At 34.6% G+C, this 25777-nt stretch overlaps 1 protein-coding gene across 1 annotated transcript in view; it reads right to left on the reverse strand.

Annotated features, from left to right (window-relative positions):
* LOC143231641 (uncharacterized) overlaps positions 1-25777 on the reverse strand; it is a 38381-nt gene that overhangs the window by 7598 nt on the left and 5006 nt on the right. Inside the window, exons 2-3 of the mRNA XM_076466185.1 lie at positions 19471-19608; positions 2058-2131 (exon numbers count right to left, since the gene is read on the reverse strand). Of these exons, the coding sequence (XP_076322300.1) occupies positions 2058-2131; positions 19471-19598 (202 nt within the window). The 5' untranslated portion in view covers positions 19599-19608. The remainder of the gene's footprint in view (positions 1-2057; positions 2132-19470; positions 19609-25777) is intronic.

Raw genomic sequence — 25777 nt, forward strand, 5'->3', positions numbered from 1 at the left:
TGTCAAAAGCAAAAACCGAATTGCTGGGTTCGAGACTGCAGGAATGGTGTTTGCTGTCACCAGGAACGAAAATTTCTGTTTTTCGAAGCCCCTAAGATGATATAATCAAATTATTTGCAGAAGTTGACAGTCTGTGTTCCTGTGTTGACATCGAAGGATTGTTCTCTGCTTTAGGTTGTGACCATGACCTGCAAGAGTGGCGTCTCTTTATTAATTCATCAATGTTAAGCCTCAAAGCTGTTCTGTTACACAATGACAACGTTCACCCTTCAATACCTGTTGGCTATGCAGCACCCATGAAGGAAACCTACGAGAACATGGAAATGATGCTGAAGCACACCCAATACAGCAAGTACAACTAGAATATCTGTGGAGATCTGAAAGTCATTGCTTTGTTACTGGGACTGCAGCTAGGTTATACAAAGTACTGTTGTTTCATCTGTGAATGGGGACAGTCGTGCCAAAGAGTCACATTATTCTAGACATAGCTGGCCACCCCGTAAAACGTTAGTTCCAGGACATGAAAAATGTAGCGCATGAACCACTTGTCGACCCAGCAAAGGTTTTTTTGCCTCCTCTTCACATAAAATTGGAACTTATGAAGAATTTCGTGAAAGCAATGAACAAAACAGGCAAAGGTTTTCGTTATTTAAGACAGATGTTCCCAAGAATAACTGAGGCCAAAATCAAAGAGAGCATTTTTGTTGGCCCTCAGATCAGACATATTATGAGTGGCAAGCGGTTCGAAAATCTGTAAGTTGGGCCGGAAAAGATTGCCTGAAAAGCCTTCAAAGACGTTGTTGACAATTTTCTTGGCAATTACAGAGCCCCAAATTACATTCAGCTGGTAGACAAACTTCTCAAATCATAGAAAACAATGAAGTGTAACATGTCACTCAAGATTTATTTCCTCCACTCACACTTGGACTTCTTCCCTGCAAATCTCGGTGCTGTCAGTGACGAACACGGTGAAAGATTTCACCAAGATATTGCTACAATGGAAAAATGATATCAGGGCAACTGGAATCCGTCAATGCTTACTGATTACCGTTGGACATGGACATTGAATACAAACGAAAATCAGTAGCAAAACACTTTTAATTATGTTGAACTTAATAACGTATTAGAAATATGAACGCAATTAAATACGTTATTGCCGGTAAACAGTTAACTGCCTATTTCTCAGAGTTCCTGCGTGATGAAGCAAAACCAAAGTTGTACTTGTGCATACCCACCAGGTACCTGTCAGAATCAGCAAAAGCTTTACAGGAAGCAAAACTTTTCAAACAAATTGTTGTGCAGTGTAGCTGACCACATATTTGAAGGCAGTTATATAATTGAGTGTAGAAATGTAGAGGGCAGGCCTAGATGTTGGATTATATCTATTAATATAGGTATAAAGATGTTCCTTTGTATTGGTTTATTTTAAGCATGAATTGTTTTATAAGTAAGGCTTCTTCAGTTTTGTGTTTGTTTATTTCTTTATTTAGTATTTCGGTGTTTTCTGTGGTTATGTTGTGTTTATTTGATTTGTAGTGTTCGAAAACGTGTGAAGGTGACTTTTTGTGTTCTTTGAATATGGTTTCCATTTTTCTACTTGTTTCTCCAATGTAGAAATCGTGGCAGTGCTGTTCGCTCCTCTACACAGTGCTTTCTCTATCCATACCAGCCGTTTTTACAAATATATTTTTCTCTACAAGTGGGTTTTCTCGTCATCACGGATTATAAGTAAACTTATTTGCTAACATTTATGGTTTGAATGTCTTTTTCAAGCTAGCGGAGTATGATTATAATTAATGATATCTGTCGTAAGATATAAGTATTACACATATTTGTTAACATTCAATTATTTATTAAGTCCATTAGGTTTTCTTTTTCAATAAAAAATAACGTATAATTGTATTTCTATCATACTCTTTATCAACGACATCCTTCGTTCAATACAGAACTCAACAGCCTAATATTAATTTACGTCTTTTAGCAGATAAGATAAATTGCTGATTTTAAAAATGGAACAACATAAAGCTGGTATAAATAGACCAAATCTATTAAAGTACCTTTTGATTGGATTCTCGTCATTGGCGTTTGGATATTTCTATGATCACCCGTTCTTTTCATAGGTAAGGGGTTCCTACAAAATAGACAAAAATATCTTGACACACGTGTCTAGAGATATGGGGCAAACACACTGGTTTGATTATAAGGACCTACGAGTGCAAGTAAAGTAGAGTATAATAATAGGTCAACCACATCAATCATATTTGCTATATTTAGTGCCGACAAGGCCTTTTGTTTAATATCAAAGATCATTAGCCCAACTTGCAAGTTACAATCAAAGGTTTATTTCATCATGAGTTATATTTCACTAAAGACGCAAGTGATAAAAATATATTTCGTTATAAATTTTATCAACGGCATGAATGAGATACAAGCAGATATCAGTGGTGGTTCAGAGCACAGACAGCCCATTGTGTAGCTTTGGGCTTAATTACAAAAAAAAACAACTTTCAAGACGTGAATTTTTAATGACCTGAATCAAAATAGTTGTTGCTACGAAGTCCCCCGCTAGTACAGCAGTAGGTCTACTGATTTACAACACAAAAATCAGCGGTTCGATTCCCCTCTGTAGACACAGCATATAGCCCGATGTGGTTACACAACATATAGCCCGATGTGGTTAAAATACATCTTACCACATTTCTCAACATTGGTTAAGAACGAAATATGCATTTCTTTTCTGGTATTTGTGTAATAAAACTTAATCTCTTGGAATAGGCAGCTAATTTTAGACTTCGGAAGTTCTTTGAATTGTTTGTTTTGAAGTTAAACACAATGGGCTATCTGTGCTCTACCTACCACGGGTATCGAAACTTGGATTTTAGCATTGTAAGTCCGCAGACACTGTTGTGCCACTGGAGGCATCTTTAATATTCATTGAAATAGTAACCACTGTGGCCTGGCATGGCCGAACGCGTAAGGCGTGCGACTCGTAATCCGAGGGTCGCGGGTTCGCGCCTGCGTCGCGCCAAACACGCTCGCCCTCCCAGGCGTGGGGGCGTTATAATGTTACGGTCAATCCCACTATTCGTTGGTAAAAGAGTAGCCCAAGTGTTGGCGGTGAGTGGTGATGACTAGCTGCCTTCCCTCTAGTCTTACACTGCTAAATTAGGGGCGGCTAGCACAGATAGTCTTCGAGTAGCTTTGTGCGAAATTCCAACACAAACAAACAAAGTAACCACTGTAGAGATCAAAGCATAAACATAAATCTTTATATTATTTAATACACAATAATATAAAAAAGGGGAAAACTTGACAACGGAAATGACAAATGATAAATAGATATTTATCATGTTTACAAACTTTTGGATCGGTTTCCGAGATATTTTTTTAAAGATAATCTAGTGAAAATAATTAAACGTCCAGTTCATATAATGTTACTAAATTACTTTATTTGTACACTGCTGTAAACTTGCTATATGCCTACGTCACAAATCAGATTACTTATACAGAATAATCGCGATAGCTGACACAACACCCTTAAGAGTTTTCTAGACGTCCTAGGCTTATTTTGCTAAAACACATTATCTTAATATTATAATTAAGACCCGCATCTACCTTTAGCTATCACATAAATTAAAACATTAGAAATATAGGTTAAACATTTTAACAGAACATAAAGTTTAAACCACTATGTTGTCAAACATAGGACGTTAGAAATGAACATCATTAAACAGAAATGTAGTAGCATACATGTGAATCATAGAAACAATATTGTTTACAATCGTAATAATGTATACTGAGATAAAACTTAAAAACTGAACTTATTGATATATTTAAAAGTTTTAAATAAAAATGCAGATAATAATAATAATAATAGGTAAGTGGGGTGCTGTACATTGTTGTGAGACGACAATGTCATGTTTCTGAAGTTCAAATAAGGGCTAGTAGTTTGCTTTCTAAAAATGAAGTACAAAAGTTGAAAAGCCTTAGCGTTCGCAGGCGAATGCGAAGGATCGCCTTCACGCAATCCTAACATGGCCAATTTTGACACCATAAAATTAAAAATTGTTTGTATCACTTACTGCCTGGGACATGCACAACATTATTGTTGTACCAAATCCATGTAAAGTATTTGACGTATGTAAGAATAATTTACAAACCTCCGATATGTACTTTCCTCTCTAACCTATTGACAAAAGACAGTTTGATAAATATTGTTTATATTTCTGTTTGTTAAAAATATCGTTGAACCAAATCCCACATAAATTGGCCAAATTACATCAGAGTAATTGTAAAGAAAAACGTAAAATTATGCCTTTGGGGCATGTTACGCCCCCCTTCTCCAATAAATATTAAACATGGATAAGACCATAATTTTTGTTTGTCAGTGTTTGTTACCTGTATAAAAGTATCTTTGTACGAAATATTATGTCAATTGATCAAAATATGGCTGAATAATTAACCAAAAAAACCTCAAATGTGTATTTTTTGTTTAGTTCTCATTCTTTTAAAAAGACTCGAAATTGACAAATCCAACTTTTTGTATGTCAGTGTATTGAGCGCAGGTAATTTATAACTGTGCCAATTTTTATTTTTATGACTGTAAATATGACTGCACAGAAGTACACAGTATTAATTTTTGAGTTGTTTTGCCTTTGACTCCACAAAAATTCTCTAAGAGGGCATGAAAAAGATATCTGAACATATTGGACCAAATTGTAACCCTACCAAGTTTTAAGTCAACCCACCGAGAAATGCAAAATGGCGGTTGACTGAAAGTGTTTAAAAGAAGAAGAGAAATAAAAAAAAAAAACAGTGTGATTCTGAGGGGAGACATAACTGTGATCATAAATAAAAAGAACTGAATATTGTTAAGTATCGTGATTTATTGTTAGATACCGGCCCCTTAAATTGAATAAACAGAGTTCATACAATACCACTGACTTTCAAACATGTATATGACATAGTGTCAAAAGTAATCTACGCCTATCCGAAGAAATGAAGCAATTGCGACCTCCAAATAGATTAATTTTTGTAGGTAACCTATCCAACATTTAGAAAAAGTTTGTACAACGTTATGATTTATTTCTTATCGCGATAGGAAACGAAAAGAAAGAAGAAGACTTCTAGGCCTCATTGTTTTTACACCCGATCGGTAAAATGTTCACCACATTTGTGTTGGGTGACAATGAAGATAACTTTAACTCGTAAGTTTTTAAACGGAACTTTGAAATATATACCGAGAGAGAACATTGCGTTCTGAAAATATGTTTTATTCACAGTATCCTAACAAGAAGGATATGTACTTATAGCAAAGTCACATCGAACTATCTGCTGAGCTCACGGAGGGGAATCGAATCCCTTATGTTAGCACTCTAAATCCGTAGACTTACCGCTGTATTAGCGGGGGGCCTTAACAAGAAGGAGAGACAAATGATGCACAGGTGGTGGACTTAAAGCAGCATTGTGTGAGTTCACATAGGTCTGTGAAGGCCTAATAATTGATCGTAATGTGTGGAGTGTGACAAGAAAACTAAAAAAAAATCTGTCAATATTGTACGTGCAGCAAAGATGACATAGCAAAAGTTAGTTAGTCTGGGTCTTCAAGACAAAACTTCAATAGTATAAAACGTGAAATTGAAAAGCGTAATTAAAATCCAAACAACGTGTAACGGATTTACTATTATGCATTTATTTTAGTGCTTATTTTAGTTAAATATGTATTTAAAAATGCATGGAACTTATACTGATAAATGTGTAATACGCAAGTTCCGCTTGTTCTTTAAATTTCTAAAGATTTCCGAGTGTAAGAATCAACAAATAATGTTTTATGACAGCACTAGCGTATCTTTGAATATTGTTGCCAAGTGAATTTTCGAGAATTTCGTCTAACGAGTATAAAAGGTGGCATCGCAACACGCGTGGAGACCGTTTTTATAACATTGTTTGATGTATTACAGTCAGTGTATTATAAGTCTCGAAAGATATAACTGTCATTAACGCTTATTAATTGGAAAACTACAGATATTTGACCGGCATCATTTATAGATTTCGCACATTACAAACTTCAGTAAATTAAGTTCAAAAGTTAATATTTCGTTGAAGACATTAGGTATTTTAGTTGGGAAGAAACTCACGTAAGAAGAATAGAGCAATCTGGCATTTTCGTCAAATAATGTCCATCTCTGTATCAACATAAAATAATTTGTTGTTAGTAAACCTTCGCCAAAGTATTTAATTCCAGATCGGATAGAAGTCTCAATATTTTTTGTAAGTTTGTAAAATTTTTGTATATAAATCATGATTTGTGATAACCGTTATCATAAATTGTATTGTTGTTTGTATATTAAAATATATTTGTGTTAAAAAAAGAGAATCGTATGTATCAGTCTTGTTGGCAAATATAAATTTTATGCGTAGTGATATTTGATTGACATCTATATTCAAATTTCCGTCTATTTGAAATCGTAATACAGTAAATCGTAGACTCGTCTGAGATAAATTATAATACTTTACAAACGACACAACTAGAATACAACCATTGGTCAAAATAGTATCTGACTTAAATTTGTTCGAACTATGGTAACAAAAAACTATTCTGCAAAATATGTGCTGCAATGAGGGCAAGTACACTTTTAGCAGTAGTAGGGAAGAAGTGCATAATGTGTATATCAGTTATTATAACAACGACAGAGAACAGAGTAGGGAAGAAGTGCATAATGTGTATATCAGTTATGATAATAACAACGACAGAGAACAAAGTAGGGAAGAAGTGTATAATGTGTATATCAGTTATGATAATAACAACGACAGAGAACAGAGTAGGGAAGAAGTGTATAATGTGTATATCAGTTATGATAATAACAACGACAGAGAACAAAGTAGGGAAGAAGTGCATAATGTGTATATCAGTTATGATAATAACAACGACAGAGAACAGAGTAGGGAAGAAGTGCATAATGTGTATATCAGTTATGATAATAACAACGACAGAGAACAAAGTAGGGAAGAAGTGTATAATGTGTATATCAGTTATGATAATAACAACGACAGAGAACAAAGTAGGGAAGAAGTGCATAATGTGTATATCAGTTATGATAATAACAACGACAGAGAACAAAGTAGGGAAGAAGTGCATAATGTGTATATCAGTTATGATAATAACAACGACAGAGAACAAAGTAGGGAAGAAGTGCATAATGTGTATATCAATTATGATAATAACAACGACAGAGAACAAAGTAGGGAAGAAGTGTATAGAGTGTATATCAGTTATGATAATAACAACGACAGAGAACAAAGTAGGGAAGAAGTGCATAATGTGTATATCAGTTATGATAATAACAACGACAGAGAACAGAGTAGGGAAGAAGTGCATAATGTGTATATCAGTTATGATAATAACAACGACAGAGAACAGAGTAGGGAAGAAGTGTATAATGTGTATATCAGTTATGATAATAACAACGACAGAGAACAAAGTAGGGAAGAAGTGCATAATGTGTATATCAGTTATGATAATAACAACGACAGAGAACAAAGTAGGGAAGAAGTGTATAATGTGTATATCAGTTATGATAATAACAACGACAGAGAACAGAGTAGGGAAGAAGTGTATAATGTGTATATCAGTTATGATAATAACAACGACAGAGAACAAAGTAGGGAAGAAGTGTATAATGTGTATATCAGTTATGATAATAACAACGACAGAGAACAGAGTAGGGAAGAAGTGTATAATGTGTATATCAGTTATGATAATAACAACGACAGAGAACAGAGTAGGGAAGAAGTGTATAATGTGTATATCAGTTATGATAATAACAACGACAGAGAACAGAGTAGGGAAGAAGTCATGTGTTATATGATAATAACAACGACAGAGAACAGAGTAGGGAAGAAGTATAAGTATATCAGGGAAGAAGTGTATAATGTGTATATCAGTTATGATAATAATGTGTATATCAGTTATGATAATAACAACGACAGAGAACAGAGTAGGGAAGAAGTGTATAATGTGTATATCAGTTATGATAATAACAACGACAGAGAACAGAGTAGGGAAGAAGTGCATAATGTGTATATCAGTTATGATAATAACAACGACAGAGAACAGAGTAGGGAAGAAGTGTATAATGTGTATATCAGTTATGATAATAAGAACGACAGAGAACAGAGTAACTTTCACTGATGGTCATCAATGGAAAAAGGAAAAGTAAAAAATACATTTGAAGATCTGAGAAACAATGGTACCATCCAAATTGGACACAGGTGCACAACCAATATTTATGTCTCTATCAACATATTACAGCTTTGGTGGTCGCACAACGCTATACGAGACTGGAATCAAGCTAACGAACTAAACAGGAGAACGAGTACTACTAGTGAAAATACAGATTATGGTACACACTGAAAGGGCGGAGTAATTCTCTGAACTTCATAGTTGTAAACATAATAACACAAAATCTCTGTTTGAAATAAGCTTCATATTTGGTTTTATAAAGGTTCATAGGTTATGTAGATGCCAATTCTGATAGCTAGCAAGAAGCTAATAGATAATCCAACACTATTTGAATATGATGAATGAGGTAGGGTGTTTCAAGAAACAGCATCGAATTAAGCTCGTTCCAGACAGTCAGAGGATAGTACACCCACCAAGAAAGATTCCAGGGCTCTTCGTAAACAAGCTAATAGATAATCCAACACTATTTGAATATGATGAATGAGGTAGGGTGTTTCAAGAAACAGCATCGTATTAAGCTCGTTCCAGACAGTCAGAGGATAGTACACCCACCAAGAAAGATTCCAAGGCTCTTCGTAAACAGTTAAAGCCTGAGACAGGTACAATGCAGAGAAATAATATCGTTCAAAAGGTAGATCACCCAACTGATTGGGTAAATAATATGGTAATTGTTGAAAAATCTAATGACGAATTGAGAGTGTGTCTTGATCCGAAAGACTTAAATAAGTAAGTGAAACTGGAGAATTGCCATCTGTCAACCTTGGAAGAGTTAACAAGTAACCTCATTGGAGCACAGTAATTTTTTTGTGCTTGACGCCAACATTTGGTTTCCATTCGATGATAAGAGCTCTAACTTGTGTTGTTTCAATACTCCATTTGAGAGGTATAACTTCCTTTGCTTACCATTCGGTCTCCACTGTGTCTCTGAGGTGTTTCATAAAATCATATTTGAAAGGATGGAGGGAATTGAAGATTGTCAAACATACGTTGACGACATCCCGGTTTGGAAAAACCAAATGTGCAGAATAAAAGACTTGGACAAGTGTTGCAGAGGGCAGGGGAAAATTACTTAAAGTTTAATAAAGCAAAATGTAAAACTGGCCTTATGGAAGTAAAATTTGTTGGTCATATTTTGAGCAAAGATGGGTTGAGGACAGATAGTGCAAAAGTTCAAGAAATCTTAGAAATGCCTAGTCCAAGTTCAAAGAAGGTGCTTGAAATGTTCTTGGATACCACAATACTTGGCAAAATTCATTCCTAGATTAAACAGAAAAGAAGAAACCCTTCAAACATTGCTGACAGAAAGAGTGGAATGACATTGGAATTCATCTCATGAGTTAGTTAGTGTATAATAAGCTCTAGGACCTGGTCAATTGAAACACTGGTACCTCAATGTTATGTTCCTGGTAAATATATCATACTGCTAGTGAATGCTTTTCCAAAAGTGTTAGATCCTTTACATTTGTAAAAAGAGCTTCCAGTGGCATATGTCTCAAAGGCATTCACTTCAACTCAATAAATTATACCCAAATTTAGAAAAAACGATTGCAATTATTTACGGGTGTGAGAGATTTAATCAATACATTTAGGAAAAGTCAGTAGTAGTTGAAAGTTACCAGAAACTCTTGGAGTCAATAAAGTGAGAGCCCTTTGCGAAAGAACCACTAAGAATTCAAAGAATGATGATCAAAGTGCAAAAGTATGATCTAAAATTAATCCATAAGTTTGAAAAATAAATGTACATGTGGGATGTTTTGTGAAAGGCATTAAACCAAAGTACTATCACAGATAGTTACTTTTGAAAAGAATTAGGAAGCACAAGTGCAATTTTTAATCTGAAGACTGCCAGTTACTGAAGAAAAACAACAATTCTGAGGAGTACAAATGAAGATGAAGCATTACAGTGTTCAAAAGATGCAGTGCAAAAGGGTTGGCCATTTAATAAAAGTATAGTTCTAGATGAAATAAAAAAATATATATTAATGTGGCAAATGAATTACTTTTCAAGATTGACCAACTTCTTTTACTTAAAGGATGTACATCAGAAATACTACAGAAAATACATAGCAGACACTTAGGTGTTTCAAAGTGTAAAAGTCGTGCTAGGAACGTTCTGTACTGGCCAGAAATGTCAGTCCAGATACAAGATTGTGTATTTAGGTGCTTGTTTATCTGGAAAGTAGGAAAGATAATGAGAAAGAAACTCTGAAGTCACACTCTACGTCGGATAGGCCATGGCAGCGACTTGGTTCAGACTTTTTTCACATGTCCAGTACTACATAGTGGTTGTTGACTATTATCAAAAGTTTGGTGAAGTCAGTATGTTGAAATAAACACTAGCAAAAAGCAGTTAACAAGCTAAAAAGTAAATTTTCTCGTTAAGAAACGGTATCGGACAATAATCCACAGAACAACAGTAAGCTGTTCATAGAGTGTGCCACAATATGGGAATTTATCCATGTATCATCTTGTTCTGGTATTCAACCATCAAATGGTATAACTGAACGAATAGTTCAAGAATCTTGTAACAAAAGACTGAACAAAGCCATCAAGATCCTTACTTGAGTCTGCTACAATTCAGAAGCATACCAGGTGATAATGACTTAAAATCGCCTACTTAAATGTTAATAGGACGTAGGTTGAAGTCGATCTTACTGTTTCCTCAGAACCACTGAAGTCGTAATCAAAAGTACACTGCTGAACAACAAGCAGAGTGAGTGCTGTGATAAGCATATTAAACCATTAACTTATATTTCAGAAGATGTAAGAGTAAAAACACAAGGAGAAACATGGAACCCAGCTGTAGTAAAATCTAAAGCAAATCCTTCTACGGCCTACCTTGTTCATACTCCCCAGGTTATTTTCAGGAGAAACCGAAAACACTCATCCAAAAGCAAAAGAAAGTCCACCTGATATAGCTCCTCCAAAACAAAAAGCGTAATCCAAGGTCAAACCATGACTAATATTCATGCTCAAACACACTAAAGAGAATGGTAAGAGTGAAGTGATCAAAACAGATAGAGGAAGCCTGGTCAAAACAGAGCTTTAAGACTCATTGAAGTGTGCTTGTGTGTTTGCATCGGAAATATGTTATGTTGGTAATGAAATTTTAATGTAAAGTCTAATTCTCTCACAAATGTTTACTTATGTTATGGAGAAGTGCATGCTACTGTTTGGTGTGTTTTTTGTTGTTGTTTATTAAATATCATGATGTACTTTTAGGTAGCGACTTGTTGAATATATAAAGTTCATAGAGTATGGCTGGCTCTCAAACATATTCATAACAATAAGGATATAAGTTATAAATACATATGTGTGTGTATATAAATAGGAAAAATAGAAGTGTACACACCCAATAAAACCTTTTGATTATGCTTTTCGAAAATTTTGTATTTTAAAGATACCATAATATTATTTATAACCAGAATGAATTTGTCACAGATAAACGTCCAAGGTGTATTAAATTTTAACTTACATTTCATTTATTAAATCATATTTTCTTAAGAGTATTTAGAGATCACGTCATATTAAGAGAGGTAGTAAGTTTCCTGACGTTTCACGTCTTTCGTTGTTGAGCTTACAAACTTAAAATCTAGTAATAAGATTATTGTGGTTACTGATAAACACTGGTAATAATAATTGGTAGAACATTTGATCTTCAAATTGGGCACTATTAATCCCCTTTGTGTGAACGAACTCTCATTTCGCTTCCACTTATACCTGATATTTATAATCTCATAACTATCTTTGTTTGATTAACAATTTTGTCCAATGAACGCGTTCATTCTTTCTCTTAGTCCCAACCTCAGCCACTTAAAATTGTTGTAGTATCAGCGAATATGTTAACCAAAGTTATTTTCTTTACATGTGTTTGTTAAATTATTAACATCTCAAGCCACCCATATTTCTTCATTATTTTATTTTCAATTCTAAAATTTTTCATTGTTGTATCTGTATGGACAATATTATTCGATGTACGCGTTCATTCTTTCTTTGTTTGTATTTTATTATTGTTTTTGTGTTCTGTTATATGTATTAAATAATATGTTTGCGTTCCTTAACACCACGTATTATTTTTCCTTAATTTTCTTACACCCTACTTTTTACAAATACCGTTCTCTTCTCATAGTAAACTTGAAAACGCTGAATTCATCTTATAAACACAATTTACTGAGACGCCAGTCGTAGTTTTCTGTTAGAGTTTCATCTACATTTCGACAAATGTGATTCGAGGCGTGGAATTAGGAAAGGGGCAGTCTCCAGCTAGTATTAGGTTCTCAAATATCAAGGTGTCTACAAACACTTTTCTTCGTATTTTGTAATAGGTCGTTGACCCAAATGCTCGTGCAGTAGCAATGTATTCTATTTACATTATTACGTATCATTCCAGAATTATTATTATAATTTTGTTTCTCTTTCCCTAACAATAAAAGAACATTGACAGGCTTGAATTATTAGCCCTAACTTGATAACCATCAAGTCACGAAATATGAACACCTATAAATATCCGTGTTAGTGAAAAAAAATTGTCTCGAAGCACAAATTACTTATGACGCAGAATATTTACTCTCGTATATGATAGAGTTCCGAGTGTACCTTCCAGATTTACTTGTCTTCATTCGTATTTTACATAAGTAACAAGATTTCAGTCTTCAAGGACAACTAATAGTGTATTTCATAGCGATGGAAAACAAACTTAGGCCTAATAATTTTCTGAAAATCATTTAGTATTTAATGCACTACCGGGTAAAGTTAGCAACAATAAGGTGCACCAATGAATGTAGGAATATGTAAATATATTTAAAAAAGGAAATACCACTATTTTAATAGCAAAGAACGTTCCCCGATGATAATGAAAATAGTATGCGTCAGATTTAAATATTCAATGTTAGATTTATAATAAGATTAATTTTAATGAGACAGTGTGAGTTTTATTAATTTCGGTATTTCTATAAAAAAACTTTACTAAAATAAGCTGTTTTGAAATTCTGTATCTCAGAACGGCTGGTATGGATATTAACACGTTTACTAATAAGGAGATAACAACGTTTCGCTCTTCCCTGCTCATCTTTAGGTTATGAAAGAGAGAGTTGTTTGAATGTGACAGTTGACGGACACATGTCTTAGGAACGAGAGTATAAACAGGTACCGGATTTTAGGGGGCGTTGCAGGTGGATGTTAAGTTATTAATTAGTATAGGTATAAAGGTGTTCCTTTATACTGGTTTAATTTTGGTTTTAGTTGCTGTATAAATAGGGCTTCTTTGATCTTGCGTTTGTTTATATTTGTTTCCATACTTGATATCTGGATGTTTTCTATGGCTATGTTGTGTTTATTTGACTTGCAGTGTTCAAAAACGTGTGAAGGTGTATTTTTGTATCCTTTGAATCTAGTTTCAATTTTTCTGCTTTTTTTTTTTTCCAATGTAGAAGTCGTGGCAGTTGTTGCATTGTATTTTATAAATTATGTTGGTGTTCTGTTTATCAGTGTAGTTTTTACATAGTATGGACTTCAGTTTTGTACCTGTTTTTTGAATAAATTTGGTGTTTACTGGAATGTTGTATTTTGTTATAAGTTGTTTTTTTTTCCAAATGTTGGTTATTTTTTTGCTGATGTCGGTAACATATGGTATGCAGCAGTATAAGGTTTTGTAGTTTGTTGTATCTTGGGATTGCCACCAGATTGCAGCATAATCTCGTTAACTTTAAATCTTGTCGGTTTAACCATTAATCACTATCCCAATTAAATTTAACTTCACGAGTAGGGCGAAGAAACCGTCTCTTCTGAGCGCCCTCGATTGCTTTGCATCTCTTCTTGAGATGCTAGGTGTTAAATCGGAAAACTTACCACGATTCATATTGTATTATTTATCTTGAGATTTATTGTTGTTGGTCTAGGTGTGTGCGTGTAACTTTTCCACGGTTTTTTGAGCAAATTTGTTGATGTTGATAAAGTGTTGTTTTATTTTGTTGATTTCATCGTTAATGTTATCAGGTGAACATAGTTTTGTGGCTTTGTTTATTTGGTTTATTAATATGTTGAATTTTTGTTTTGTTTCATGTGCTGAGTCTCAGGGAATGTATAATCCAGTATGGGTGATTTTTCTGTGGATTTCTGGTTTGAATTGTGTATCATATCTAGTGATCTTGAAGTTAAGAAATGCTATTTTATTAGTTTTTTTCCTGGGGTGTATCGAGTGAACGTGATTGAAAAAACTAAGTGTGTGTTCTGTAGATGTGAATCCAGCAATTGTATCATCAACATATCTGTAACAGTATAGTGGTGGGTGTAAGGCTGAATTGATCTCTTGAGATTCAATCTGTGTCATAAAAATGTTGGCTAGAACTGATGACACGGGATTCCCCACACTTAGGCCATTTATTTGTAGGTAGTTTTGGTTATTACCATAAAGTTAGTTTTGGTGGTAGTGAATTCTATTATGGTTGCTTATTGGTTGAAGCCCATCAAACATGCTCGCCCTTTCAGCCGTGGGGGCGTTATAATGTGACGTCAATCCCACTATTTGTTGGTAAAAGAGTAGCCCAAGAGTTGGCGGTGGGTGGTGATGACTAACTGCCTTCCCTCTAGTCTTACACTGCTAAATTAGGGACGGCTAGCACAGATAGCCCTCGAGTAGCTTTGTGCGAAATTCCTAAACAAACAAACAGAAGCCCGTCAAATTTATCCCTCGCTATTATAGCGGTAAGTCTACGGATTTGCAACTCTAAAAACCAGGGTTCGAGTTCAGTGAACCCAGCAGATAGCCCGGTGTGGCTTTGCTATAAGAAAAACACACACACACACTGTCAAACTTTCCTGATATAAAGAGTATTATAATTACTCAAAACAACATTAACGTACAACAAGGATCCACTTATTTCTTCCCTGTTGTCTCTTTCGCTCCCACACTTGATAATAAATAAAAACTTATATATGTTTTTTTTATATTTTCAGGAAATAAGTTATTTACTCTTTAATTTTTCTGATATATCGGCCTCCACTAGTAACAAAGGCAATTCATTCTATAAGCCAATTATTTTGTTAGAAGAATAAAATTGTCTTATCTCGTCTGTCATTTCTGAAATGAAATTTAAATTATATCCTTTTGGCTCCCTTTTTAGTAATGCTCAAAAATATATACATATCATCGCTTAGCAACAAACTACCATGGGATGTTACATTATAGTTTTTACTTAGGGTATAGAGTCGTTTTAACTATTATGGAACATTACACTGTCCAGAATGTTTTCACACTTTGTCATTGATAATGCTTAACAGTATATATATCGTCGCTTAGCTACAAAACTGTTATAGCATGCTATGCAGTCTTTTAACTATTATGGGTGGTTATATAATAACTTTTAACTGTTGTGGGATGTTATAGATTGGTTTCTATCGGTTATGGAATGTTATAGAATAGTTTGGAACTATTATGGTATATTGTAGTGGTTTGTTATTTTAACTATTATGATAGTTTTAACTGGTTTGGTTTATTTTGAATTTCGCGCAACGCTACATGAGGGCTATTTGCACGAGCCGTCCCTAATTTAGCACCCACCGCCAACTACTTGGCTACTCTTTTACCAACGAATAATGGGATTAACTGTAACATTATAACGCCCCCAGGGATGAAAGGGCGAGCATGTTTGGTGTAATGGGGATTCATTACGAGTCGACCACCTGACCATGCGGTGCCTTACTGGGTGTTAAGCGTAGTTTTAACTGTTGTGGGAAGTTATAGAGTTTGTTTTTTAACTATTTTAGAATGTTATCGAGTTTGTGTTTTTACAACTGTGTGATGTTATAGAGTGGTTTGTAACTTTTATGGGATGTTAATAGTGTTAATGTTAATTGGTATGGGATGTTCAGAATGTTTTCTGACTATTATGGGACGTCAAAAAGTGTTTTAATTATTATGAAGTGTTATAGAGTGATTAAAAAACTCTTATAGGTTCTTATAGAGTGACTTTTTAAACTATTATGGAATGCTGCATTGTGATTTTAAACTGTTACTAGCGTATAGTGCGTGAAAAATGACTGGACAGGTCCTACCATCTATACCTCATAAGTGCAATGAGTATTGGTATCATAAGCACACAGTAAAGACGTGGTGTAGGATCACCTAGCTTAGAGCATTTGTTTGTTTTGGAATTTCGCACAAAGCTACTCGAGGGCTATCTGTGCTAGCCGCCCCTAATTTAGCAGTGTAAGACTAGAGGGAAGGTAACTAGTCATCACCACCTACCGCCAACTCTTGGGCTACTCTTTTACCAACGAATAGTGGGATTGACCGTAACATTATACGCCCCCACGGCTGGGAGGGCGAGCATGTTTAGCGCCACGCGGGCGCGAACCCGCGACCCTCGGATTACGAGTCACACGCCTTACGCGCTTGGCCATGCCAGGCCAGCTTAGAGCAAGTACATAAAGGCCACCATGAAAGTAAAAATAGTGATTCAATTTTAAACTAATCGTTCCTAAATTAAGATATTTTCTATTATATCACCAAAGTTATACTGAAAAATAAACCTCTTTATATTAACAAAGTTTCTAAATTAACAATTAAAAACATTTAAATAAATATAATAGCACTGCCTGTTGTATATCTATGTAGCTACTTCGTACCCTGTAGATGAAGCTTTACAAAATTTTGTATGGGTGTGTGTGTTTTCTTATAGCAAAGCCACATCGGGCTATGTGGTGTGTTCGCCGAGAGAAATCGAACCCCCGATTTTAGCGTTGTAAATTCAAAGACTTACCACTGTCCCTACAGGAGAAAATTCGGTATGAAGATCCATTGGCTTCATTGGAATATACCGACAACTATTCGATTTTGTGGTTTTTATGGACGTTGTTGCGTTTCTTACCATTACTTCACCCCTTCTGATGGATCTTCACCAGATTTGGTACGAAAGTTCGTTGGGTCCAAGCGAAGTTACCTGCAAATTTGTGGTTTTACACTTTATGTTTTGCAGTTTGAATGGTCTTTTTTTTACGATTATACATAAAAGAAGTAACTTTGCATGTCCTAAAATAACCTTCATTAATCATGAATTTGCATAACTTCTGTTTTTCTCTTTTGTTGTCTATACATTCAATGTTGTACTTTCAGTACGTAGACTAGCAAAAATACCGTATTATACGTTTGCCGCGAAGCAACTTGACATAAAGCCATTGTTGGAACGTAGTGTTTTTTATGCATTAGAAATTGTTAATCTGTCAGATTTTTACCAATAACTATTCAGTGAATACGCCACGAATTCATTTCATGAGTGATCTTCATTTTGATTGGCTCACAGAGAAATTTATCAAATTTTGATCGGTTTAACCTAAATTTTCTGCCTCCTTCTTGGTGAAATTTGATTTCACAAAATTTATTTTTTTCAGTCAGCTACGAAATGTGAAGTTTGGGTATACTAGGAAGTGTGGGGGATAGTACTTGCCCCTCATTTTTGACAGGCTATACACTAGTTATACTGAAAAGTCCTTTACCAATTGGCCCGGCATGGCCTAGCGCGTTAAGGCGTGCGACTCGTAATCTGAGGGTTGTGGGTTCGCATCCGAGTCGCGCCAAACATCCTCGCTCTCCCAGCCGTGGGGGCGTTATAATGTGACGGTCAATCCCACTATTCGTTGGTAAAAGAGTAGCCCAAGAGTTGGCGGTGGGTGGTGATGACTAGTTGCCTTCCCTCTAGTCTTACACTGCTAAATTAGGGACGGCTAGCACAGATAGCCCTCGAGTAGCTTTGTGCGAAATTCCCAAACAAACAAACAAACAAACCTTTACCAATTATCTGTTAAAGTAGACAATGGATCTACGTCATTCTGTAGCAGCTCCATAAGCTAGAGTAACTAATAGTTTGATGTCATTTACAAACAAATTAATTTGTTACTAACATCCCTATCAATACCATGAATGTAAATAAGAATAAGAAAAGGCCAATAACTATCACTGAGACACACTATAAGTGTCAAAGGTCTGGTTGGTTACACCTCATAAATAACTTTTTGCTTTCTCTTATCTAACCCCTTACAATCCTCTTTGTGTGGCCCATTGTCAAAAGTTTTTTTTTTTTTAATCTACAAATATATTAAATTCACACCATTTTCATCATCAGGATGAGAGGTATCAACCTCGAAAAATGTGAACAGATTAGCAAATAAAGTTGGACCGATAACAGTTTTTTAATTAACTATATTTCACAGATCTTTTATTATACTCTCTAGAATTTTTATAGCTCAGAAATAAGTCTAATTTTCAGGGTAATTCCTATCACTTCCTTAAATACAAGAGTGATATTAATAATTACACAATACTCTGGCACTACCAACTGTCCATACGAAATTAAAGAGGGGCCCGGCATGGCCAGGTGGTTAAGATGCTCGACTCGTAATGTAAGGGTCGAGGGTTCAAATCCCCGTCACACCACTCATGCGCACCATTTCAGCTGTGGGAGCGTTATTATGTGATAGTCAATCCCACTATTCGTTGGTAAAACAGTAGCTCAAGAGTTGGCGGTGGGTGGTGATGACTAGTTGCCTTCACTCCAGCCTTACACTTCTAAATTAGGGACGGCTAGCGCAAATAGCCCTCGTGTTGCTTTGTGCGAAATTGAAAACAAATCAAACCAAAATTAAAGAGAGAGGTTCTTATATTTGAACTTTATTTGAATACCAGTATCTCTTCCAGGTGCTTAATCTTTAATATTCGTGTTTACCATTAAAATATTAACATCTACACGATTCAGGTTAATCCCAATATTTTCAATAGAATGACAACTTTGCAGATTGAAAGTTATAACACCAGGTTACTAGGCTGTGGTGTGCCTGTAATTAAAAGTATAATTAAATGTAATATTCCGTGTGTTTTTTTTTCCTCCTGTGAGCAACTGTAAATATTTTCAGTTAGAAATTTGCCCAAAATTTACAAAAGCAGGCTGTCCGTATTTTATCTTTCGTCTTTTGAGAGTTAAAAATTCCAGACAACGTTATCACTCTCAATGCTTTGTATCTAAAACGTGAGAGTTGAAACTATGTTTATGCCATATTGTGTGTTTTCTTATAGCAAAGCCACATTGGGCTATCTGCTGAGTCCACCAAGGGAAATTGAACCCTTGATTTTAGCGTTGTAAATCTCAAGACAAGGTATACTTTAAAAATAAACGTTTTATCCTCAACGGTTGATGGCGTTAACGTGGGTTAATTAAAACGCTACCATTCTAACTTACCTATGTGTGAAATGAAGAATCGAATCGTCAGAGTTTTTAGCCTCTTTTATCTCTGTGGATGTACAGGAAGAAATGAAAAGAGTCAATGCTGATACGTATATCGTACAGAGGATACGGCTGGATAACATGACGAAATATCTGTAAAATATGAAACATAATATAAAACTTTTATACAAACAAAGGTAGCATTAATCACAATACGGCTGTATTTAAAACAGTCTTGTGAGATGTAAGTAATGGTAATATCCTTTCTAGTTCTACAGTGTTTGGGGGTTTTACAAAAATCCTATTTCATAGTGTTCTTTCAGCTTTAGATTAACAAAAATTTAAACACCGTTTTTTTACTATTGTGCCTTACAAGTGATAACAAATGTTTTCCATCATTGTTTTAGGAAATATTTACATTTCGTGACTCAGCCTTAAAACCTTTCTAAAACCCATATTACTGATACAACAATCTATATTAAAGAAATTAGGAAACTGAACTTGACATCATTTTTTTTTATAGAAGGACTGAATAAAAATTAATCCTCATCATATATTTTATAACAATAGATTATCTCATACTCAGTTTTTTCATTTTAACATAGTGCAACTAAAACACAATATTTGTTATATAGTAAAGTTAATACTTGCCAAACAACGACGATAAACGTATATAGCCAGAAACAATATAACAAATATGATGATACTCTGTTTGTTTGTTTCTTGTGCTGCACAAAGTTATTCAATTAGCTGTTTACGCTCTGCCTGGTAAGATTATTAAAACCCGGCTTTTAACGCTACAAGCCTTAAAACTTATCGCTGTGCCACTAGAGGGCACCCTCAACTGAGACCGTCTGCAATAAAACTTTAAAATACGATGATCTGTCAAAACGACAATAAAACTCTGAAACTGGCTGATCTGATACAGACGGTAATGGTTCACATTAAAACACGATCTTGTTTAATAATAATATGTGGAAACTGTAACGTTACACTAAGATGATACGACTAATAATAAAACCCGATGTAAATAATATAGTTCAACAGAAGTTATCATAAATTTCCAATCAAATACAAGATAACTGGATCGCTCTATATAAAAAGCAACTTACTAATTATTAATAAATTCCTTATATTAAATCGGCCATAAATAAATATTGCATAAGTTAATACACAAGAAAAATGAAATCTATAAAACGTATTAAACAGCAGTGAATATCCTGTCCGTAATCCTGATAATACGTCACGAGGTTCAAACAGCTTTGTAGGTTTAGATTAATCTTGAATTCATACACATAGCTAACACTTCTAAATTTTTTTGTTTGTTTGTTTGTTTTGGAATTTCGCACAAAGCTACTCGAGGGCTATCTGTGCTAGCCGTCCCTAATTTAGCAGTGTAAGACTAGAGGGAAGGCAGCTAGTCATCACCACCCACCGCCAACTCTTGGGCTACTCTTTTACCAACGAATAGTGGGATTTACCGTCACATTATAACGCCCCCCACGGCTGGGAGGGCGAGGATGTTTGGCGCGACGCGGATGCGAACCCACGACCCTCAGATTACGAGTCGCACGCCTTAACGCGCTTGGCCATGCCGGACGTTTACCAGACAGATGTGTAGTTCAGTGTCGAACTTTGAATCAAATGGTTTGCCTCTCGTTGCCATAAAAACAAAGTCTGTACTTCTGAGTCGTGGATTTATTATAAGCGTAGTAATAAAATCCCACTATTCGATTGGAGTAATCCCAGAATTGGCGGTAAGTATTGTTGATTAGTTGTCTTTCTCTTGTTCATCAGTTTAAAACTTATGACAGTTTATGTAATATAGCCCTTATGTTGCTTTCCGAAGACTATCCGAAGCAAACCAACAAACACTTTTGTTTGTTGTGTTTGGAACACACTGAACATTATCAGTAAACACATTGTTAATTAAGTATCAAACAAAACTAAAGAGAGTATTTGATTTCTGTATTGCATATAGGAGTATAAAATATATCTTACTTCTAGAAATAAAAAAGGCTTTAACTTTAAACTTGTGTAGGTTTGTTTTTATTATTTAAATTGGATACCTAGCGTTTCGGTTTAAATCATCTTTATTCAGGTTTATATTTTCCTGGAACCTTCCTGAAGAAGTTATAAAACGAAACATTCAGTGTTTAATTAAACAAAGCAGCAAAAAACTCCAACTAAATCCAGGGTTTTTAGGTCATTTACTTCTAAAACAGTGAAACTAAAGACGTTATTAGTAATCGCATTGTTCACTGAATATCGGATAAACTAAAGACATTATTAGTAATCACATTGTTCACTTAATATCGAATAAACTAAAGACGTTATTAGTAATCACATTGTTCACTTAATATCGAATAAACTAAAGACAATATTAGTAATCGCATTATTCACGAAGTTCCGAATAAACTAAAGACATTATTAGTGATAATATTGTTCACTGAATAACAAATAAACTGAAGACTTTATTAGTGATAATATTGTTCACTGAATATCAAATAAACTGAAGACGTTATTAGTGATAATATTGTTCACTGAATAACAAATAAAAGACATTATTAGTAATCGCATTGCTTACTAAGTACCGAATAAGCTAAAGACGTTATTAGTAATCACGTTCTTCACTAAGGGTTGGATAAACTAAAGACATTATTAGTAATCGCGTTGTTCATAAAGTACCAAATAAACTAAAGATATTATTAGTAATCGCGTTGTTCATAAAGTACCAAAGAAACTATAGATATTATTAGTAATCGCATTGTTCATAAAGTACCAAATAAACTAAAGATATTATTAGTAATCGCGTTGTTCATAAAGTACCAAAGAAACTAAAGATATTATTAGTAATCGCATTGTTCATAAAGTACCAAATAAACTAAAGATATTATTAGTAATTGCGTTGTTCATAAAGTACCAAATAAACTAAAGACATTATTAGTAATCACATTGTTCATAAAGTACCAAATAAACTAAAGATATTATTAGTAATCGCGTTGTTCATAAAGTACCAAATAAACTAAAGATATTATTAGTAATCGCATTGTTCACTAAGTACCGAATAAACTAAATAGATTGTCAGTTATCACATTATTTATGGACATTCGGGGGTATCGAACCCATTATTTGCATTTTTATGATTAGTTTGTTCTATACTCTGAGAACAAAGACACTGTAAGCACCAATAATTATTCATACACACTAATCTTGTGAGTAGAACGTTTCGGATAACAAATATGAGTATTTTAACCATTTAATATGAGGCTTAGTTAGGGATATATAGGATAAGAATCTGAACAAAAGTACAGTTTACGGTCCTGAGAAATTTTCACATTAAAATGTTAACCTTAATATCTATATCATTCTAATCACTTTTAGGAGTAATACTGAACTTAGAAATATAAACATGAACTTATTTGTTTGAACAATAGGTTTTCATGAGGTATTACCATTTCTAGAGCACAGCAAAGAATACTAAAAAAGGACAAAAGCTCTAATTCCCACGTCATCATAATAACTGTCACGTGCTGTAGACTGTCACGTCATACAGAAGAATTTCCAGAGCGATCTGACGCCTTTAGTCTCTAACAATATCAAGAAATCCAAAGTAAATGACGTGGACCACGAATAATACAATAAATTGTTATTTACACGAAGAACGAGATCGCACTCACTCACCACCTTAAAATATTTCAAGGATGTTACAGACGTCTCGTGGTAAGTTTCTTCAAGAGAAGTGGAAATTGAGATCAGTCTCCGATATTTCTATGTTATTTAGGCAATTACATCAAGTAACTGTTATCTGAAAACTTAAATATTAAATGTAAAAGGGGCCAGCTCTAAATTATCGTCAAGTTTAGAAGAATTTAACCTTCACGTGACTGACTTCTTTTTATAGTTTACCGAACCAATGGGTCCACGTATAACACTATATTAAGTGAATTTTCGTTTCTGTTTGTAACAATGCAGTATAAAGAAATGGTTTAAAAAAACTGATAAGAATCGTCAGATCTCTATGTAAAGCGGGATTCCGTAGTAAGATTAACTGAAGTGTTAATATAAAGTTAAGTTAATTCAAGATTTCTTTGAAATTCCCCTTCAATTAAGACCAAATGGGCAAATTAAGAGAAATATGTGGAAAACAACATGGGTACTCAACTTAAGTCTCATGGCCAGGCATGGCAAGGTGGGTACAGCGTTCGATTAGTTACTTGAAGGTCGAGGGTTCGAATTCTTCTTACATTAATCATGCTTGCAATGAAAAAAAAAATGTTCTGCACCCATGTTAAAGAACTAGAGTGCCCCTTGTTTTCACAAACACGTAAAATAAGACGAAACAATAAAAGAACGAAATTAATGTTTCCAGAAACACAATTCCAATTATCTTTATTAAACAACGAGCTTGTCCCTCGTCTTTATAAATACGTAAAACAAAATAATATAATTGAAAATAAATGTATGCAGAACACAAACATTCCTCACTGTGTGTTAAATCTCGTGAACGGAGACCACTGTCGAATGAGATTGGTACATAAATTTTGTGTTTAACCAAAAGTGGTTTTAATGTTATTAAAAAAGGTAAAAACATCACAGAATGGATCATTATCATGATTCTTAAGAAATGGAACGTGAAAAAATGTTCAACTATTTACATTCGTCCACTCTATTTACTTTCTTTGGAATGGTTTTTTTTTATTTGTTTGTAATTAAGAACAATGGACTATCTGTGCTCTGTCTACCACGGGTATCGAAATCCAGTTTCTTGCACCGTAAGTCCGCGAACACACTATTGTGTCACTGAGATGTGTGTATTTTGTAGTCCCAATAGTTTGAATTACAATTGATTGACTATTACTGTGGTGATTTGTTTGCCTTCGACATGACTAGCCGTTGGTAATGTTGGAATAGAGAGGTTGTTAAGCAAAGAAGGTCAGTGACAAAAACCTTTTACATGCAACACTAAGTGACATAATCAGAAAGGATCTTCGTCCAGAAAAGCATTTTGTTTATTTTGAGTTACGCGCAAAGCTGCACGAGGACCATATGCGCTAGCCGTCCCTAATTTAACAGTAAAATACTAGACGGAAGGTGGCTAGTTATCAGCACCTATCGGCAACTCTTCGGATACTGTTTTACCAACGAATAGTGGAATTGGTCGTACATAATAACGCCCCCCAGCTGAAAGAGCGAGCATCGTTGGTGCGAAGGGGGATGGAACCAGCGACCCTCACATTGCATTGCGAGACAAGCGTCCTAACCACCTAACTATGCCTGGATCTAGAAAAATGACACCAGCATCTGTGCACAAATTGCTTTTACGATATGTAGATTCAACCGTCACATACTTAAACCAACTAAAGAGTGAAACGGGTAATCGTTCGATTCAATACAAAGACGTATTGAAATCATTAGGCGAAGCGGCTATAATCTTTAACATAACTTAACCTGTGTGTATTATATGTCTGATGTTTTCGTTTTTGATTTAATGTATATAATTTAGTTAATAGAGAGATTTGACTTGTTTCAGTTACTGATGCAACCTGACGAGCACTATATGTGCTAGCCGTCCTTAAAGTAGACATTTTGTTTGTTATTCAACACAAAGCTAAACAATTGGTTATCAGTGTTTTGCCTACTGCAGTTATCAAACCCAAATTTTTAACGTTATAAGCCCTCGGGCTCTCCGTTGAAAAGTCGTGGGATTCTTAACTGTGAAGTTATGTACAAAAGGTAAAGGACAAACCGCCAACCTTTATGCTATACTAATCGAATAGTAGAATTTCATCGCTCCAACGGACACAAACCACAGACCATCAGATAAACAGCCCGGAATGCTAGTCACTTATCTATGTCCGGTCCAAAAAAATTAGGAAAAACAAAATACGTTGTACAAGTATTTAGTCTGTGTTATCGTAAAGGATATTAAAAGTAATAACACTATAAAATGATATAATATAAAGCAATGTTATTACATACTACAAAAACACGTTTGTGTTAATATTCAAATTGTACATCACAATATGTGAGAATACAATAAAGAACCCATTCGTGTTGGTACCTGAATTATACACCACTGGTCATATAATGTGCAATATAAGCAATGGTTTGTTAATATAGAAAGTATAGATCCTAAACATATGATGAACAATACGTATGTATTAACATTCGAAGTGTGTACCACTAAATATGAAGCTATGCAATGAAGATAACATGCAAGTTTATATTCAACGTTTATATGGTATAACAAAAACACAAATGCTATTACGTGAATCTGGCAACAATAAAGAATGAAGTAACACGTAAATAAAACTACAAA

Source organism: Tachypleus tridentatus, chromosome 11 (genome assembly GCF_004210375.1).
Source record: "Tachypleus tridentatus isolate NWPU-2018 chromosome 11, ASM421037v1, whole genome shotgun sequence".
Lineage (NCBI taxonomy): Eukaryota > Metazoa > Arthropoda > Merostomata > Xiphosura > Limulidae > Tachypleus > Tachypleus tridentatus.